This window comes from Crocodylus siamensis, chromosome 8 (genome assembly GCF_052110815.1).
Source record: "Crocodylus siamensis isolate JL-2025a chromosome 8, ASM5211081v1, whole genome shotgun sequence".
Lineage (NCBI taxonomy): Eukaryota > Metazoa > Chordata > Crocodylia > Crocodylidae > Crocodylus > Crocodylus siamensis.
The window spans coordinates 55,806,038-55,825,785 of record NC_143402.1 but is presented as its reverse complement, the minus strand read 5'-3'; the positions used below and the strand labels follow the sequence as shown (position 1 = coordinate 55,825,785).

The 19,748-nt window shown below is 59.7% G+C and overlaps 1 protein-coding gene across 1 annotated transcript; it reads left to right on the top strand.

The window, feature by feature from the left end:
- The first annotated feature begins 529 nt into the window (after positions 1-529).
- PRKACA (protein kinase cAMP-activated catalytic subunit alpha) lies at positions 530-19,734 on the top strand. Its single transcript, XM_090059294.1, has 10 exons — positions 530-704; positions 13,164-13,225; positions 13,732-13,860; positions 15,396-15,494; positions 15,769-15,851; positions 16,298-16,424; positions 16,602-16,697; positions 16,793-16,915; positions 17,431-17,595; positions 18,420-19,734. The coding sequence occupies exons 1-10, from the start codon at positions 659-661 to the stop codon at positions 18,543-18,545; spliced, it is 1,056 nt and encodes a 351-aa protein (XP_089915420.1). The 5' UTR covers positions 530-658; the 3' UTR covers positions 18,546-19,734.
- Positions 19,735-19,748: the final 14 nt, after the last annotated feature.

Below are 19,748 nucleotides of genomic sequence, written 5' to 3'. Positions count from 1 at the left end.
TGCACTGATTTTCGCGCCCCAGCTGGCTCCTGGCACGCCGGGTACTGCGGTCTCCCCCCCGATCTGCAACCCCCCCCATGTCTGCCCTGCCCCCTGCACGGCCCTGGTGAAGGCAGGGAGTCCTAGTGGTGCGGCAGACACCCTGCAACCGAACCCGCACTGACCAACGATCCTCGCACTGCAGGGAGAAATTGAGGCACAGGGAGCGGGCGGGGCTATGGGGCTACTCATAGCCCCGCCCCCAGTGACCTAACGAGGACGTGGCCCTGCCCCTAGGTCCGTGCATTCCTGCGCGAGCCTAGAAACGCCCCGACGTTCTAAATATAGAACTCAGCGACCTCACCTCGCGCCAGCCAATGGGCGGCCGCGGGGGGCGGGGTCCCGGCGCCGCCCCGTAGGCCAATCCCCGGCGGCGGTCCCGGCTCGCGGCTCGCCAATGGATTGCGGGCTGGCGTGGTGGAGGGGGGTCCTGCGGTGCGTCACGGCGGCGACAGCCAATGGGGGGCGGTGCCGGGGGCGGGGGCGGTGACGCTAGGGGGAGGGAGTGGCAGCAGCGGCAGCGGCAGCGGCAGCGGCTCCGCCTGGCGGCCGGGGGGATCGCGGCCGCGCCGGGCCCAGCCGCACCGGCACCGGCACCGGCACCGGCTCCGGTTCCGGGATGGGCAACGCGGCCGCGGCCAAGAAGGGCGGCGAGCTGGAGAGCGGTAAGCGTTGGCTGGGCCGGGTCGGGGCTCGAGTTGGGGGATCGTGCTGCACCCCCGGGCCCGCGTGCGAGTGCAGCCGCTGGGCCTGGGGGACTCGGTACCGGGGTTCCAAGAGGCTCCAGAGCGGGGGGAGCGCCCTGCCCTGCTTAGGTGGGGTGGGGGATCCTGCCTGCACCCCCCTCCCTGCATGTTGATGCAGTAGGAAGGACACCCCCCCACAATCCCTATAACTCCTGGGGCAGGATCGGGGCCTGCGCTGTGTTACAACCTCAGCACCTGCCAGAAGTGCCCCTTCCCCTCTGCCAGGCCTGCATGTGTGTGACCCACGGGGAGCACTGGCGCTGGGGGCCCTGGTTAGACAGGCTGGAGGGGACCAGTGTTCCCAGGGTGTGGCTGTTGGTGGTACTAGGGCCTGGCTCCCAGGCTTACGGTATCTCTGCTGTGATTGCAGGTGAGACAGGCTGAGCCGTGCAGGATTCAGGACAGACAGATGCATCCTGGAGGGCCGGAGAGGCTGGAGTAGACCAGGCAGAGGGGAGGGAGGGGGCTGGAGGCAGGGCAGACAGTCAGGGTGTGTTGAGGCCTGGCTGTCGGATGTTGGGACAAGGGTGCTGTCCAGCTGTCAGACCAGAGCGCCCAGTTCCCCAGCATCAGTGGGGCTCTCCTGCCCACACCCCACATCTGCCCAGTGGCTGTGTGAATGGGGTGGGGAAGGGGGGGCAGGCAGGTGGGCAGACATTTCACTTCCTGGTTGGCAGATGGAGGAAACTGAGGCACAGGGCCAGACAGCAACACAGCTGGACAGAGAACCTGGGTATCTGAGGGCCAGCCCAGTGCTGCAGTCACTTGGCTGCTGGGTTCCTGGTGATTCTGGGCTTAAGGAAGGGGGAGAAGGCACAATACCCTGCCCTTTTGGGGGACAGGAGAGGGGCTGGACCATGGGTGCTCCCTCACTCCCCACCACCTCTCTTCCCTGGACATTATCATAGCCCCCAGGTAGGGTCTGGGCTCTGGCATTATGTGCTGTATATGCCTTGGCTCCAGTCCCAGCTCTGACTGGCCTGTCCACTGACTTGGGCTCACTCTGTCCATCTGGGGTCATTACTGTGGCAACTGAGCTGCTCCACCCTCCATCCCCTGGCAACCCCCTCTTGTGTGGCAATGACCTCAGCTTGCTTCCCAGGTAGGGGTGGGAGACCCAGCTGGGTCCACCAGGGGGTTGATTTTAAGGTGGGGAGGTAGAAGAACATGATGTCAAGTGCATAAGAGGATGAGGACTGGGAGGCAGCAAGGGTGGGGGCAGGGTCTGGCTTGGACCCCCCCTTCAACAAGGGAACCCCAATGATATTAGTAGTGACCTCAGTGCCAGCCTGGCCAATCCTGGCATTGTGGGCATCAGATCTGTGGTGGAGTCTGGAGTTAAAGAGGGCATTGGGGTGGGGGTGCAGGTGGTTTAGGGCTAGTGGGGCTGGAGACACTGGGCTGGATTGGGCCAGTATAAACCAGTATGCACACCACAATGGGGAGACCCGGTAGCTTTTCCCCCCTTTCATTAAGGCTTCTCATAAATTTAGGGCTGTTAATTCAGGGCCTCCTGCCACTCTGGTCAGTTTCCCTTGGTGGGAGGACCTGTCTCTGCAGAGCCTCCAGGGCTGGTGTTGGGGACCCAGGTGTCCCCCTTGTGGAAACTGAGGCAGGGAGATTTTCAGAAACAAACCCCTGCAGCTGACAGGGCCCCAGTGATGGTGTCACAGCCCCACCCCTCCCCCCAGCCCTATTCTCCAGGCCAGGGCCAAGCACTTCCCAAGCCAGCAGCAGTTAGGAGCCTGAAGGGGGCGCCCCCAGCTCACAGATGTCTCCAGCCCATCCAGCTAGAAGTACTGGGCACCCCCTCCAGCCCACACTCCTCTCCATGCCCCTTCCCACTCATTCATGTAGCCTGCCCTTCTGTGGCCCTTATCCTTGTGATCTAGGGCCCCTGGTGGGGGCGGGCAGGATCTGTGGCATCTGTTGGGAAAGAGAACCCAGGCATCCTGGCTGCCTCCCCTCCCCTAAGTTGATCACCTACATTTCCCCTATAGGGGAAGCTAGAACCAGGGTGTCCTGACTTGCACCCCCTGGCTCTAACCATTACACTCAGAGCTGAGGGAGAACCAGGTGTCCTGGTTCCCATCACCTATTCTTACCCACCAACCCCCACTGCCTGCCTATTGCTGGGAGGAGAACCTAGGCCTCCTGGCTCCACCCCCTCCCCCCCAACTCCTGGTTCCCTCCAATCACAGCCAGGCAGCTGCATGGGGGTGGGGGGGCAGGCACAGGAAGGATGATGGGAAGCAGGAAGTTAGATGCTTGGCTCCTTTGTGGTTTAACCCTTTCTTGGCTGCAAGGACTGGATCAGAAGGGAACACGGAGAGCCTGGAGCCATGGGCTGGGCAGTGGTCAGGCTTAGCAGCTGATACCTGCCTTATTCTAGCCCTGCTGAATAGACACTGGTGAGACCTGCCAGACAGGAGTGTGTTGGAACAGGAAGTGGGGCTGCCTGTGTCCCAGGCTCATCTTTGTCTGTGGCAGGCCCAGGAGATCATGGGAAGGCTGCAGCTTGTTTCCCCTTTCAACTCACCTTCAGTTCAGTATGAGGGAAAATAAAAAATCATGGATGCAGGATCTCACGCTGTCTCTTTAAAGGGTCGGGGGCAGTTGTTTATTACTGGATCCTATCCATAAAATGCATTGATTGGTCACTGTCCCCTGATGATGGGGGTGGGATGGAGGCTTCAGATCTCCTGGTTTCTGGGGTCTTGGCACTTGCCCCCCAGTCTGGTCCCCCTCAGCGTAGGCCCCTGGTTGCAGGGGGCTGGGGAGTGCTGCCCCAACCTCTTTGGGTCCTTCTTGGCCCTGTGGGTGTCAGAGCCCAGCACCACCCGCCCTGCCACCACCCACTTGTCATGTCTGTCTGCTGGAGGACTGTGCTCGGCTCAGCTGACCCCTCTAAGGCACTGTACAGAGGTGCAGGGGGAGACCTGTGGCCTGGGAATAACCCCTCTAGGGATCCATAGTTTGGCCCTCAGACAGGGGTCACACCACCACTGTCCTCCTGCTTGGCCTGTCTGTGTCTTCCCAGAGGGGTCAAATCAGGAGCTTCCCTCCCTACCTGTTGGCCAAAATACGGATCCCTGGAGGGGTCATGCCTGGGAGCTCCCATCCCTGCCTGAAGGCTGATTTGTGTCTTGGAGGGGTCAGGCACGGGTTTCTGTTCCCACCTGCTGGCCAACCTATGGCTCCCTAGAAGAGTCAGACCAGGGGCTTCCATTCCTAGCTGTTGGCCAAGCTACAGCTCCCTGGAGAGGTCATATCTAGGCATTTCCATCACTGGCCAGTCTAGGGTTCCCCAGAAGGGTCATGGTAGGGGTTCCTGCTACCCACTGGCCAATCTATGGTGCCCTGGAGGGGACAAATCAGGTTTCCATTCCTAGCTGTTGGCCATGCTACAGCATCCCAGAGGGGTCACATCCAGAGGCTCGCTTGGTACATCTACAGCTCCCCAGAGGGGTCAGATCAGGGGCTTCTCTCCCTGCCTATTGACCAAACTCAGGCTCCCCAGAGGGACATTCCCAGGAGGCCTCTGCCCCACCCCACTCCTGTACGGCACCCCAGAGGGCTCAGCCCAGCACAGCCCAGCCCTCCAGCAGCAGTAGGCTTTTGGGCCCAAGTAGATTGACCCCACCAGGGCACCGTAGGCGGAGCCCTAGGGCAGCAGAAGGTGGCAAGATGGAAGCAGGCGGTGAGTGGTGGCTGAAGGGATGGGGGTCTGGATGGGGGGGTATCCAGGGGACTCCTGGGTCCCAGAGGCCCCGCCCCAGCCTCAAACAGGTTTAATTTACCGCTCACGAACAGTGGTTGTCATGGGAATGTGTGGATGGGAGGAGCCTCCTGAAGGGGGTGGGGCTGGATACATTGTTGTGGTGATGTGGCTAATGATGGAGGTCTCAGTGCGGCGGGTAGGGTGCAGTGGGAGGCAGGGACCTTACTAGCTAGTGAGAAACTAAGGCAGGGGTAGGCCTAATGAGGCAGTTTAGCCTGGAGCAGTGATAGGCTGTTACCATCCCTTCCAGGTGTGGGGTCATGATGCACCTGGCATTAAGCTTGTGAGCTGGGCCCTGCAAGGGGGCTGGAAACCCCTGATTGGCTCCCATCTGGCCTCGGAGGCTGAGAAGAGGCCTAGGCAGCTAGGTGTGATCTGGGACCCACAGTCAGGGCCTGTTGTTTTTATTTTTACCAGGCTTCTGGGCTCTTCTGGCAGCCACATGGGGCCAGGAAAGAATTCCTCCCTACCCCTGCTGCTTATAGGGGTTTGGGTGTTTCTCTCCTCCTTCAACAGTGTGAAGTACTGGCTGTAGCCCAGGCTGGGGGTGGTGATGGGGGTGAACTCAGATCAAGAGGGCTTTGGTTACATCTTGTCCCACAGCTCAGGCTCAGCCTGTCACTGCATTGGGGTCAGGAAGGAATATCCCCTCTGCTCAAACAGCCATGGACTGGGGGGTTCCCCTTCCACTGCAGTTCCGGCCTCTGCTTGGGGTCTCTGCAGTGTATTGAACCCCTCTGGCAGCCTCCAGACTCTTGCCAATCCTTGGCTTTGTGTGGTTGGGCAGGCTAGGGGTACCCATCTACCCTTGACCTCTGGATTCCCTCCTGGGCCCTGGGAGCCACTGGGGGTCTGGTAGTGCTTGGGGAGGGTGAAGGTTCAGATAGGGGAGGGACAGTGTGGTGGATGGGTCCATCAGGACTCCTGAGTTCGTTCCTTCTCTCCCTCTGAGACCTGCAGACTTCCGCCTGGCTTTGACCTTCCCCACCCCTGGAGCTGGGGGCACTGGTAGGGTAGAGGAGGGGGTCACTCTAGCTTGTGCCACCCCCCAAAAGTTTAACACCTCAGCAGGCGCTGATGCCTTTAAGGGCACCTGGCGCTGTGCCTGCCCCCCCTCCCCAGGCTGGTCCCTGGGGTCCCTCCCTGCAACAATACCCAGCAGCTGGCACCGCCCCAGCCTGCTTGGCCACAGGATCTGCTGCTGGGGGAGGGGCAGGGGTGCTGTGATCTGGGCTGGAGAGTGGTGGAACTGAGCCTTGGAGTGGGGGGGCACCATGGAGGCAGCCCCTGGCAAGGTCCCGCGGACAGGCACCAATGCCGACAGTGACTTCCAGTTCTGGCTGCAGGTTGTTCTCTGGCTGCACTTGCTGGGGCGGCTGCTGGGCCACATCCTCCGTGGCTCCTGCAGGGAACAGAAGCGCTAACCACCCATACCTGCACCCACTGCTCCTCAGCGTGCACGGGGGGACCCTGATTGCAGCCGCTCAGGCCTCAAGGCTCCCCCACCGCTGCCTCCTGGCACAGAAGGGCCTCTGCTCCTGCTTGTCCTGGCTTCCGCTCTCCAAGGTCAAGGAACCTCCATGCTTCCCCCCATGCCCCACCCCAGAGCTGGGTGCAGCCTGAGTGTAGGCAGCTCTTCACGGACCTGCTGCCCCTTCCTCTGCAGCTGGTGATTGGATTGAAGTGATCAGGGACCCCCCCTATTTCTTCCCCTTGGCTTGCAACCCTACTACCTGCCTCCAGGGGGCACCGGGCCTGCAGGTGGGAGGGGTCTTGCTATGGGGGCTGTGCCCCCTCCCTGCCCCCCATCCCCCACCCAGGGCTCCCCTGCCCCCTCCAGCTGGAGCGGCTATTTGATGCCTGTGACGTATCTGCTCCATGGAAGTTGAAGGAGGAGCCTCCAGCCCTGAACCTGACAGGAGCCTCAAGCAGCAGCTGATCCTGGACCTGGGGGAACCCCTGGAATGGGGAGCAGCTGTGAACCCCAGCCCTCAACTTGACTGTGGTCCTGACTGGACCCCAGCAGCCCTTGATCAGCAGAAATTGATCAACTCCCAGCTGTGAAACTGACCAGACCCCAGCCCAAGGCAACCTGACTGACCTGCCCCAGGGGAGGCACCTGGTAGACTGACTGGACTCCAGCCCTGGACCCAGGGGACCCCGCCAGGAAGGCTGGAAAGGACCCAGCAGTATGAAACTGACCGGACCCTCAAGTAGCAGCTGATCCTGAAACTGATCAAACTCCAGCGGCAGTGAAACTGACTGGACTCCCCCAAGCGGATCTTGAGCCTGACCAGCCCCCAGCCAAGGGCAGCTGTTGAACTTGACCCCAAAACTGCCCAAATCCTGATCAAGACAGCTCTGAGGCTAACCGGACCAGGGACCCAGCAGTGAAACTCACCAGCCATCCTGTGACTGGCCCTGGCTTCTTCCTGACATCTTGGTACCGAGATCTCTGTACCCAGAACCCAGGCTTAAGAGTCCTGTGCTAGGCCAAGCCCCCAACTCCAGTGAAGCTGAGCAGGATGGACCCTGGTGTAGCTGCCAGCTGAGCCCTCAATCCTCTGTGTCAAGGCGTTGGGGGGGGCAGGGGAGCAGTCCAGGAATGGCTGCAGCTGCCAGCATTTCAGTGGCCATTGATCCAGCATGAGCCACGGGCCAGAGGTAGCTGGCCCCAGCCCCACCCCCAGCAAGGCCAAGGGGGGCAAGATGTCGGCACTGCAGAGGCTGGAGAGCCTGGCCGGGCGCATCTTCTCCTGGGGTCCACGGGGGGACCCTGGGGGGCCTGAAAGCACAGGGGGGGTCCCTGAGACGGAGCATGCAACCGCCTGGAACCAGCAGAGTGAGTGGGGCTGGTGGGGGGGGCAGATGGGGGGGGGGCTTAAATCAGAATGATGGAGGAGAGGTCCGGGGGGATGACCCTCTCTTGCCTTGTTGTTGCCCCATCAGTTTGGACCCGTCAAGGGCATCATCACCAGTGCCCCTCCACTTGCTGCACATAGTGGGAAACTGAGGTAGGCTGCTGGTGAATGGGCCTAGAGTGGGGTTGGGGAACCCAAGAGTCCTGGCTGTCAGCTGGGCTGATGTGTTAGAGGTAAAGATGGGGGGAGCTGGGAGCCAGGACACCTGGGTTTTCTCCCAGTTGCCAGGAGATCAGTGAGACCTAGCTTAGGGCAATGGGGATGGAAACCCCGACATCTGAGTTCTCTTCCAGCTCTGCGGGGGGGAGGTGGGAAGGGGAGGGGCACTGGATGCTCAAACAAGGCTGTGACAATGGCCCCTGGCGTGGGCACCCAGGCAAAAATAGCAGTGCTGGGCACCTGACAGTGTTGTGGAGGCCCTTTTAAACCCCTGCCTGCCCCTCCCCACCACCAGGCCATAGGGGGCTCTGGGTGGGGAGGAGAGTTTTGGTGGCTTTGGAACCCATCCAGGCTGGGATGCCTGGGTTCTCTTCCCAGCTGGTGAAGTGAGTCGGGGTGGGATAGTGGATAGAGCAGGGGGAAGTTGGGAGCCTAGACCCCTGGGTTCTCTCAGCTGTGGGAGGGTTGTCAGGGTACATTGGGATGGGGATGGCTCCCCCCTAGTCGCCAATTGATCAGGTCCCTCTGGCTGTGGCTTATCGATTGGGGGAGAGGGGGGCTGCTTCTTTCCAGGCCCGAGGCCATGGTGTCTCTGTCCTTCACTGTCCACGGCTGGGGCTGGCATAGGGAATGGAAACTCAGGGGTGGGGAGGAGGTGAATCCTGCCAGGCTGGGGCCTGAGACTGGGCAGATCTGGATCTGCTTCTCCCCCAGCACCAGCTGCATTTGGTGCTAGTCCAGCATCTGTTACTGTTGACTAGTTCTCCCTTGCCCTGCTGCCCCCAGAATCAGTCTCTCTTCAGCCCCCAGTGAGCCATAGCTTCTCCAAGGTATGTTGCTATCAGCCATTCAGCACTGTCCTTCACCCCACAGCTAGCTGCACGTGGCAGTGAGCAAGCACCAGGTCCCCAAGCCATGTTGCTGGTGGCTGTTTCTCCTGCCCTGTTCCACCCCCCAGAACCAGCTTCATCTCAGCCCTGAGTGAGTGATTGGTTCTCTGGGCACTAGCACTGTTTACCCTTCATCCCTTCCCTTGTTTCCTTCCAAAACCAGCTGCATTTTGGCTGTGAACAAGGATGGGTCTTCAGGTTGCCAGACTCTTGCTGCTTCCTCCCCAGAGCCAGCTGCATTTCAGCCCCAAGGAAGCTGTGGCTTGTCCAAGGCATGTTGTTGGCCAGTCACCTCCTTCCCCTGTTTCCACCTCAGAACCAGCTGCATTTGGCTGTGAACAGGTGGCTCTCTCACTGGGTTGTGTTGCTATTGGCCGTTTACCTCCTTCCCCTGAACCAACTGCATTTTGGTGCTACCTGAGTGGTTGTGTCTGTGGGTTCCCTTACTTCTGGCTGGTTCCCCCCTGCCCTGCACTGTCTCAGAACCAGCTGCATTTAAGCCCCTGGCAGGTTGTGTTGCTCTTGGCCATTCATCCTATGACCCTGCTCCATCTCAGAACTAGCTGAATCTTAATGCCATTCTATACCAGTGCTGGTTCTCCAGGTCATGTTGCTGTTGGCTGTTCATCCTCTGGTCTGTTCCCTCCCCAGCACCAGCTGTATTTTGGTGCCATTGGAACAGTCTTTTGCTGGGTGAACTGGTTGCTTACTCTTTGTTGCTGCCCTGTTTCCCACCCCTCCCCCCCAGCACCAGCTTCATTTTGGGCCATTCCAGTGATGGCTCACCAGGTCATGTTGCTGTTGGCTGGTGTCCCCCTTCTCCCAATGCCCACCCTCCAGAACAAGCTGTGTTTTGGCACCAAGCAAATGGCCGTCTCTATGGCTTGCATTGCTATTGGCCCCATTTGCCCTCCAAACCAGCTGCATCCTGGTCCTGGGTGGGTGAGTGGGTGTGTGTGTGGGGGGAGGGGGGGCATAACCTGACTGCCACCCTAGGGGTGGCTTCACTGATCCTTATGTTGGGGGGGACAGGTGTGGTCTTCAGAAAGCTTGGGTGAGGGAGGTGGTCTTGGCGCTGCCTGGGGCTGTTTTGGAGCTGATTGTGGGGAGCCCCCACCGAGTCTAGCTGGTGGGGGGGATGGGGAATAGAATGGGGCCATTGGTGATAGTAGGTTCTTCAAGCTGGTCCCTCCTGGATGGGGGGGGGAGGCAGGCTGTTTGATTGCCTTGAACCTAGCCCCTATCACACACACTCCTTCCCAGAGGTGGGAATCTGAACTCCTGGGCTCGTTCTTTGGTTTGTTGTCCTGATTGATTGGGCAGGTGGCAGGCCTGGAGACCTGGGTTCTGTCCCTAGCACTGAGCGGGGCCCTGCTAGGTAGTGATTGAAGCAGGATAGGGCTGGGAGCCTGGACACCTGGGTTCCCTGCCCATCTCTGGGAGCAGGGCCTGAGGCAGAGAGGGAAGGCAGTTGAGGTTGAAGTAGGAACCCACGTGTCTGGGCTCCCACCTCTGGGACGGATGGCATAGAGAAGGGAGGGGTTTTGGAGCCCAGATAGCTATACCCCTGGCCTGGTAAATCAGGCCAGGAGTACCCCTTCTCAGGTAAATCGGGTAGCTCTACTACCAGCAATACCCAGGAGTATAGGGGGGAGGGGATCCCCAGGGGGCAGTTGGCAGCTGCAGGGTTTCTGTTTTCACCCCTTCCCCAGCCCAGGCTGGCTCAGGGCCCTGTGGCTTTTGGGAGAGCAGGGGGGTGGAGGATATTTGCTGTCCCTGCTGGGAGCAAAGTCCTCACCCAGCCCCTGCCAGATCCCAGCATCCTCTGGGGAGGCCCCCCCACACACACACTCCTCTAAGGCCCAAGACGCTGGGGTCCCTGGCATGGATGGTAAGGGGAGGTGGGGGTTGTGGGGGTGGTTACTGTATTCGATCCAGGCTTCTGTTGTCACAGGCCCCGGCTGATGTCACAGGTTGACGCCAGGCCGTCAGTCCTTCCTGCCCCAGTTGCTGCTGCAGCCTGGGGCTCAGGCAGGGACCCACTCCCCCTGCCCCCCCCCCCAAGGCACTGCTGGGTCTTTCTCCTCGCCCCTCCTCCCAACCCCTTGCTGATCAGCTCTGCCCCTCCAGCTGCTAGAGAGGGGCAAGAGGGTAAATTGAGGCAGGAAAGGGTTTTTTTACCTTCCTGTCTGCTGGGGCCTCTGTCTGGAGGGGGTTCTTGCTCTGGGGGAGGGCTGAATGCACAGCAGGGGGGCCTGGAGGCCTGGGATCTTCTTCCATCATCATTCTCACTGCAGGTTTGAACCTGTGATTCAGTTGGTACTATCACCCCCCCCCCGCTGTTGTGTGTGATCTCAGGGCATGGGAGGGGTGGACATGGGGGAACCCAGGCTTTGCAAGGGGGAGAACTGTCCTTCCTCAGTGACATGCCAGGCCCCTGATCTCCCCACCTCCACACTTGCATCCCCAAAGGGTTCATTAGCACAGTTGAAAGCACCCTGTTGTGGAAACCAGGGGCCAGAGAGAGCCTGTGGGTCCCTGTGGTGGGGATGAAAAGGGGGTGAAGGTGGAGCTGCCATTAACCCTTCAGCTCCCAGTACCTGGATGGAGCAGTTTCTGATTTGGGGGTACAGCAGCGTCACTAGTGCCCAACTGATGCCAGGTGGGACTGGAGGCACTGGGCTGAACCTGGGAGGATAGAGGGGCCAATACCCCCTTGCTGTCAGGCTGTGTCTGCATCATTCCTGTGACCAGAGCTGAGGATGGGGGGTAAGGATCCCAGTAGGAGAAGATGGAGGGAGGGGGCTGTGGAGAAGTCATCCACATCACTCTCAGTGGAGAATTCGAGGGCTGTGGAGGTGGGGTTGGAGGTCACTAGCCCCACCCCCAGATCTCCCTCTGTCCCCATTGTCCCTTTCTACTGCTGTTTTACACCAGCATTAACTCGCCTGTGTCAGATGTGGCTGCATCTCAGCAGCAGGTGAAACAGATCCTGGGAGATGGCATCTCTCCAGTGCCCAGGAAACCTTTGCCTCATTTAGGTGTATGTCTGAGCCCAGAAACCCAGCCCAGGAAGGGGGGAGCTAACCAGGGCCCCAGTACAGGGCAGGGGTTGGACATGCCAGACTGCTTGTTCCTGGTTTGATTGTATGAAGGGTTTGTAGCCAGAAAGCAGTGCTGATCAGAGGCTTTTCATCCAGGGACAAAGGGAAAATTGGGAATTTTAATGTAGCTGGAGCCTCTGGAGGCATCCCTGGCTCTGTATAGCCCCTGGGGCCTGGACAGATTTGTGCTGGGCTGTGATGGGTTTCCCTGGTCCTGGCTATCCAGGCCAGGGTAGTGTTGCACATGGGATCGCCAGGCTGTGGGGCAGAGCTGAAGGCCCCTAGTGGGGCTGAGAAGGCTCCCCCCCACCTTGCAGGGTTCTCCCTACCATCTGCAGCTGGGTCTGGGGGTTGGGCCTGGGTGGTCTCTAGCTGGGCATTTGGCCCTCCAGGTATCAGGCAAGGTTTGAGCCTCCAGCTCAAATGGGCCCAGACTTGGGGGGCTTCATCTGCCTCTGCAACAGGGGGCAGGTCAGGGGGGCTCCAGTGGGTCAGGTGCAGGGTCTCCAGGGGTAATGAGGAGAGGGGACACCCCCCAAGGCTCCAGGGTTGGCAGTGGCTGGGAGGCAGGCTGGTGTCTATAAATAGCTGGAGACAAAGGAAAAGTAGGTCAGACGGAGCTGCTGGCATATCCTCAGGCTGGGGGGGGGTGGCATATCTGATTCCCGCCCCCCCCCAGCAAGGGCTGATCTCTCCTAGGTGGATCAGTTGGACCCTGTGATTTGGGGGCGGGCTGCTATGAACTGGGCTGTGGTAGAGATAGGGTTAGAACCCCTGGGTCCTTCCCCAGGTGTGGGAGGAGAGTGGGGGAATCTAGGGGTTAGAGTATGTGGGCTGAGAGCCCAGACACCTGGGTTCCCCCCCAGCGGCACTGTGGCTCCCACCTGCTCTGGGGAATGGATGATTCTGCCTTCTGCCTGGAGGGCATCATGGGGAGGTGCAGGGGACTGGGGTATCACTTCCCAGGTGAGGGGGCAGCACCTGTTGAGATGCATGACATCCTGTCACAGAAGCCAGGCATTTGAGTGCCAGGCATTTCTCTCCATCCCCACTCCCAGGAGCCGAGGTGACCCTTCCCAATCCTTTTCTCCAAACACTAGCCCAGGCTGCCCCCTGGCCCTGCCTTGTGGGTGGCGGATGCTGGGCAGGACCGGACCTATTCTTACCACCCGCTTCCCCCTCCGCAGGGTTTTCCCTGCCTCTATGCTTGGGGGCTCTGCTGGTCCCCTGTGTCCCCACAATCCTCATGGAGGGGGGGCAGGGCCAGCCTGGAGTGCACCCTTGTGGCTTATCACAGATGATGAGGGGGTCACGGGGTTTCCCTCTTGCATTACTGACTGCATTGGGGTGACACTGGGGTGGGGGGGCACAGGGTGGTGATGTCGTAGCCTTCCTGGTAAGTAGTGCCCCCCACTGGGTGCCCAGGGCTAGAGATGGGGACTTCCAATAGGACCCCCATCTGTGTGTGTCCCCTCTGGCTCCGCCTCCTGGGCTGGGCCTGACTCCACCCCCTTGCCTTGCAGTGAAGGAGTTCCTGGCCAAAGCCAAAGAAGATTTCCTCAAAAAATGGGAGAGCCCCTCACAGGTACTGACACCCCAACCCCACCGCTAGGGTGTGCCCGTGCCCAGCATACTATGAGCCTCGCTACAGGTAGCTGAATCCAGGAGAACTGGGGTGTGGGGCTCTGCTGAAGCCCCCTGGAGCTATGGGAGAACCCAGGCATCTTGGGCTCCCAAGACCCTGCTTTCTGACCTACCAGCTCTGTATCCTTCCAGAGTGGCTGGGGGAGACAACCCTGGTTTCCAGCTCCCCACAATTCTAACCCCCTCCCCAGCTGCCACTCCATAGTGGGAAGAAAGCCCAGGCATCTGGTCCCCCAAGTAGCTGCTTTAACCACTGGATACCACTCCCTTCCCCCAATTTGGCCAGATAGACTTAGTCCCAGCCTCCCCAGTGGCAGTAACTGATACCCCTGGTAGTGCCCCTATGGGACTGGGGGCAGCAGGGGAGTGCTTTGGGGTGCCACCCTCCCCCATCCACCCCCCCCCAGGGCCAGTGCTGCCCCCACCTCATTCCTGCCTCCCCCTTAGAACACAGCCAGTCTGGACCAGTTTGATCGCATCAAGACGCTGGGCACAGGCTCCTTCGGGCGTGTGATGCTGGTGAAGCACAAGGAGACAGGCAACCACTATGCCATGAAGATCCTGGATAAGCAAAAGGTGGGGCGGGGGGGAATGGGGTTCACATGGAGGTGGCTGGGGGGGTACATGGTGGCAAAGGGGCACAGGGTGTGTGAGGGCGGGGATATGTTGAGGGATTGGGAGGGACTGGAGGGGTATGTGAAGGCTGGGGGGGCACAGGGGGCAGGACAGGTTGAGGTGTGGGGAGTGCTTTTGCAGCCATGTGGGGGGACAAGGAGTGTCTTGGGAGCAGAGGCCCTGGGGGCTTGGGAGGGGTGTCCAGGTGCAGGCTCTGGGGGCCTGTGGCCAGGAAACAGGGCCATGGGTTGGATCTTTGATCTAGGATGAAACTGGCACATCCCAAGTTTCGGGGGTTTTGGGGCCCTGCTGAGGTCTGGGGGCTCTTGTGGGCTTGATTTGGGAGGGGGGTATATTAAATTGGGGTTGATTGTTGCCACTCGGAGCCCTGGGAGTTCTGTGCTCCAGGTTTGGGAGCTGCCGTTGCTGTGGGGGACTGTGGGAGAGACTAGTTTTTGGAGGAGGGGGTTGGTTTGGGGGATTTTTGGGGGTGTTCAGGGTTTTGCAGGGGACATCTTGGTATTGGGGCAATTTTGGGGAGGTTGAGGGTTTTGTGGGGCTTCTTTCTGTTTGGGAAGTTTTTGGAGGTTGGGCTATCTTAGGGGGCTTGGGAGGTTCGGGGGTTTTGAGATATTTGGGGGTTATGAGGAGTTCAGGGATAGTTTAGGGGGTTTTCAGGTTGGGTTGGGATATTTTGGGGGGCTGGGTATATTTTAGAGGGGTTGGGAAGTTTGTGGGGTTGTTATGGTTGGGGATAGTATCAGGAGTTGGAGAGGGTGGTTTGGGGGCTTTAAGGGGGTTGGAGATATTCTAGGGGGCGTTGGGAGGTTGCTTCTGGGGTTTTTTGGAATTGTGGGTTGTTTTGGAGGGATTAGAGAGATTAGGAGGTTGGGGCTTGTTTTGGGGAACTTTGGGACATCTGGGGTGGTTTGAGGGTTTGGAGGTATTTTAGGGGGTTTTAGCAGTGGTTTCTGGGGTTCTTTAGTTTTATGGAACTTTTGGGGGATGTTCAGTGGGTTTGGAGTTTGGTTTTATTGGGAGGTTTTTGGAGCTGATGCTTTTGGGGCTGGGGGTAGAGTTTGGGGTGGTTGGTTGTTCTGGGGAGGAGGTTTTGGAGGATTTTGTCTTGGGGGATTGCTCTGGTATGAGGCTGTGATTGTGGGTGGGCAGCTTGTGCTGCTCTGGGGGTTGTGTGTGATATTGGGGACTGTGAGCTGTTTTTACAGGGCTCTTTGGGTGTTGGGAGGTGTCCTGGGTTTCTGGTATCTGGGTCTGGGACCAGAGGCTGACTGTGCCTGGAGGGCTTGCTGCTGTTTGGGGGTTGATGGACCCTGGGGAGGGGTCTTTTTTTTTGCAGGTTTTGTTTCTCTGGTGGCATTAAAGAGGGTCGGGAGAGAGGTCGCTGCTGGTTGTGGGGGAGGAAGGATCCATGGGAGGGCTCCTTGAGGCCAGGAGCTAATTGTCTGTCTGTCTGTCTGTCTGTCTGTCTGTCTCAGGTGGTGAAGCTGAAGCAGATTGAGCACACCCTCAATGAGAAGCGCATCCTCCAGGCTGTCAACTTCCCCTTCCTCGTCAAGCTTGAGTACTCCTTCAAGGTACAGCACCTCCCCCCCAGCCATTCCCTCCCCTCACTCCCTGTCCAACCTGGCATTGATGGAAACCTCCAAGCTGTTGGCTCCTCTGACCTCTCCCCAGTCTAGGCTGGTTTTCCCCAGGGCCCAAGTAGCTGCAATGGTAGGTTGTTACCTCCCCTCCAAAGGAGCCCCCCCTCTCCTCCCACCCCGGAGGGATTGGAGGGCTGCTGGCTGCCACGGGACTGTAGGAAGGGGTGGGGGGGCAGTGGGGCTCAGGGGCTGTGCTGCTTTACAGGACAACTCCAACCTGTACATGGTGATGGAATATATCCCAGGCGGGGAGATGTTCTCCCATCTACGGCGAATCGGGAGGTTCAGGTGAGCATTGCTGCATGGACACAGGGGCAGGACTAGGATCCAGGAGGGGGTGATAGATCCTAGAGGTTAAAGCAGCCCAGCAGGGAGCCAGACACCTGAGTTCTTTCCCAGCTGGGGGTAGGGAGTGAGAGCCTGGGTGCCTGGGTTTTATTTGCAGGCCCTGGCAGGGGAGTAGGGTCTAATGGGAAGGGAGAGGCTGAGAGCCTGGACACTTGGGTTTTTTCCTGATTCCGTGTAGAAAACAAAGTATAGTGGGTAAAGCAAAGGTCTGGGAGCCCAGACACCTGGGTTCTAGTCCCCCTTTGGGAAAGGAGTGGGACCTGGTTGTTGGAACTGGGGGGTGGCAGCCAGGACACCTGGCTTCTCTCCCATCACTGGGGGTGGGGGTGGGCCCAGGGGCTGGTGGGCGGTGCCAGCTGGGCGCCCACGCTCTCGCTCCCCCCCAGCGAGCCTCATGCCCGGTTCTACGCGGCCCAGATCGTGCTGACCTTCGAGTACCTGCACTCACTTGACCTTATCTACCGTGACCTCAAGCCCGAGAACCTGCTTATCGACCAGCAGGGCTACATTGAGGTACTGTGCCCCCACCCATGAGCTCCTACCCTGTCTGCACCACCCCGGGGGGTATCAACCAGGCTAGACACCTCCCCTTCATCACAGGTCTCATTCTGCCTCCTCCAGTCCTGGGCCTGATTCTGTCCCCCCCAGCCTTCTGATCCTGCCCATCCCCCTCTTCATTCTCTGCCCCAGGTGACAGATTTCGGCTTCGCCAAGAGGGTGAAGGGGCGCACCTGGACACTGTGTGGGACCCCCGAGTACCTGGCACCCGAGATCATACTGAGCAAGGTGAGCTGGGGTTAGGGAGGCCTCTGCCATGCCCCCATTGCCTGTACCCTGCCCTCTTGGCTAGGGCATGACACCCCACTGATCCACCCTCCCAGGGGTATAACAAGGCTGTGGACTGGTGGGCCCTGGGTGTCCTCATCTACGAGATGGCGGCTGGCTACCCCCCCTTCTTCGCGGACCAGCCCATCCAGATCTACGAGAAGATAGTCTCCGGGAAGGTACCATGGGAAAGGGGGGGCTGTAGCCAGGCAGTGGCTCCTGGGAAGAGGGGTTTGGTGGTACAGATGCGGGATGGGATATGCCCTCTCCTGGGGTCAATCAGAGACCCATTGCCATGCCAGGAGTCCTGGCTGGGAGCCGGGGCAATGGAGGCACCCACAGTGGGTAGGGCACCCAGGCGTCCTGGCCCTAGCCAGTGTCTAGCCAGCATACCTACAACCCAGGTGTCCTGGCGCTGGCCCCCAGCCCCACTTTCTGGGGAGGAAAGCTGGTTTATGGAGGAAACTTAGGCATCCTTGCTTCCAGCTCCCTCCCACCTCAGGCTGGTGGATGGAACCCTGACATCCTAGCTCCCAGCTGTTGGCCCCCTGGCCCCCCTTCAGATAGAGGGAACCCAGTGGTCCTTGTCCCCAGGCTCCCACCGTTGGGAGGAAACCCCAGCATCCTGCCCTCTAGACCCTGGGCTGAGGGAGGGAACCCAGGTGTCTGAGCTAACCCCCCTGCTCTGCTGCAGGTGCGGTTCCCGTCGCACTTCAGCTCGGACCTCAAGGACCTGCTGCGCAACCTGCTCCAGGTCGACCTCACCAAGCGCTTCGGAAACCTCAAGAATGGCGTTGCGGACATCAAGAACCACAAGTGGTTTGGTACCACTGACTGGATTGCTGTCTACCAGCGCAAGGTGATCAGGGCCTGGGCTGGTGCTTCGGGGATTGCTACCCACTAGTGCCAGCAGAGTGGGGTCACCTGGGGGCAGAGTCAACTGGGATGCAGTAGCCACTAGAATAGCTGCCTTCCTGCATGGGGTGGGTGGGGTTGGGGGTGGAGCCTGGGGTGGGCAGGGCCTCAGGGATTGTTGTCTACCAGTGAGGGGTGGGCAGAGCCTGTTGCAGGGTGTGGCCACTGGACTGTCATCCACCAGTGCAAGGTGGGTGGGACCTGACGGGTGGTGCCAACTAGGGGTGGAGCCTGCAGGCCAGGGATATAGCCCAAGCAGTGGGCAGGGGCAGACAGGTGCACCCAGTGGTGTGAGTGGGACATGTGTGCAGAGGTGGTAGCTGTTGGGGTGCAAGGTGGGCAGGGCTAGAGGCAGAACCTGCCAGGGAGTGGGTGGGGCTTCTGGGCTGGGAGCTGGGGAGCACTGGGTAGGCAGGACCTGGTGCGGGAAGATGGTGCTTCCTGGCAGAGACTGGGGGCTGTGGAGCACAAGGCTGGTGGGACACAAGGTGGGGAGAACATGTAGGACAGGTGTGGGGCCATGGAGTGGGGGAACCTGTGGAACACCAGCTGGGGGGGGAGGCTGGAGGCCAAGGGGTGGGGGTTGTTGAGCCCAAGGTGGAGAAGGGGCTATGCAGTGGACAAGGCCTATGCAGCACTGGGTGGAGTCAGCACGGTTGGCCGTGAGGGGCCTGATCCTGGAATCCCATCACTCTGCCTGAGGGGGGGCTTCCTTTATTGCCACCCCCCACTGACTCCATCCCTTCTGCCCTGGCCTCACCCCTGCAGGTGGAAGCCCCCTTCATACCAAAGTGCAAAGGCCCTGGCGACACGAGCAACTTTGATGACTACGAGGAGGAGGAGATTCGTGTCTCGCTCACTGAGAAGTGCGCCAAGGAGTTTGCCGAGTTCTAGCTGGGCCGGGGGCTGTGTGGGGTGGGGTGTAATGGGGGCGGATCCACCCACATCTGGGTAATTGGGGCAGGGGGTGAGGCAGGGACCCCCATCACCTGCCCCCCGGCACTGCCCATCCCTGTCACCCCAGCTTTCTCACTAGCTTTAATTTGGGGGGCTAGAGGACACTTCTATGGCCATCTGTCCATTACCCATCACCCCCCTGGGGGGGGATCAGACCCCTTTGGGGGCAATTAGACCCTATCCCTAGGGGGGCGTCAGAGCTCCTTGCTCCCTTGGAGGACAGTTAGGTCCCTCTCTCCCTGTTCCCCCCTCCCACCCTTCCTGGGGTGGATCAGACCCCTCTGCCCCATCCCTTGTTTTATAATTGCCTTTTTTGTGGCATCCAGTTCCCCTTTTTAATGACAGAACATGAGAAATCGGCTCCTTCCAGGGAGGAAATAAAAAGTACCCAGTTTTAAGCTCTAGGCCAGTCCCCCGTTTCCCCTCCCCCCAACCCCTGTTCTACCCACCCCCCAGCCAACTGGGATTTTAATGCTGGGTTTTAATGGGAATAGAAGTGGGTTTAGAGGGGGGGAGTTTTCTGCCCCCCCCGGTTGAAACTGAGGTGATTTTCAGCCCCCCCACATCTGTCTGTCTGTATGAGAGACATTGGGGTCCTAGCTGGAGTGGAGGGGGGGCTGACAGACCCCCATTTAATTGTCATAAGTTCCTCCCTTATAGACTCAAGAGCTGATTGCATTGGGACTGGGGTGGGGTAAAAGACAGCCCCCTTCCCTATGCTGGGGGGTTCTGTCTCCCCAGTGCTGGCTCCCCCCTATCAGCTCTGCCCCCCCCAGGATTCCTGGGGGGTCTCATCTCTCCTTGCCCCTCCATCCCTGGCCCTATTGTGCCCGTGGTCTTATGCAGGGAGGGCTGTAGGCTGACAAAAGGGGGGGGCACCCTCTGCCCACCCAGGTGCAGAGGAGTGGCTGGGTTGTCTCTATTCATCTCCTCCCCCCCCAGTTTATTCCCAGCCCTTTAAATGTAGTGGGGCAATGGGGGGTACAGATCAACTCTAGCTCTTATACCCCTCAAGGAGAGGCAGGGCAGTCCTTTATCACCCCCCCTGGGGCAAATCTATGTCCTCTGCCCCGGACGGGTTCAGACCCGCCCCCCCTTAACGGTGTGCTTTGTTGTAAACATATTTGAGACGATTACCAA

Bases quoted from the DNA above. Each gene is read 5' to 3' on its own strand.
- PRKACA (XM_090059294.1), top strand. From the start codon at position 659: ATGGGCAACGCGGCCGCGGCCAAGAAGGGCGGCGAGCTGGAGAGCG. The intron at 15,495-15,768 runs GTACAGCACCTC...GCTGCTTTACAG, and splicing joins AGCTTGAGTACTCCTTCAAG to GACAACTCCAACCTGTACAT. The intron at 16,698-16,792 runs GTGAGCTGGGGT...CCACCCTCCCAG, and splicing joins CCGAGATCATACTGAGCAAG to GGGTATAACAAGGCTGTGGA.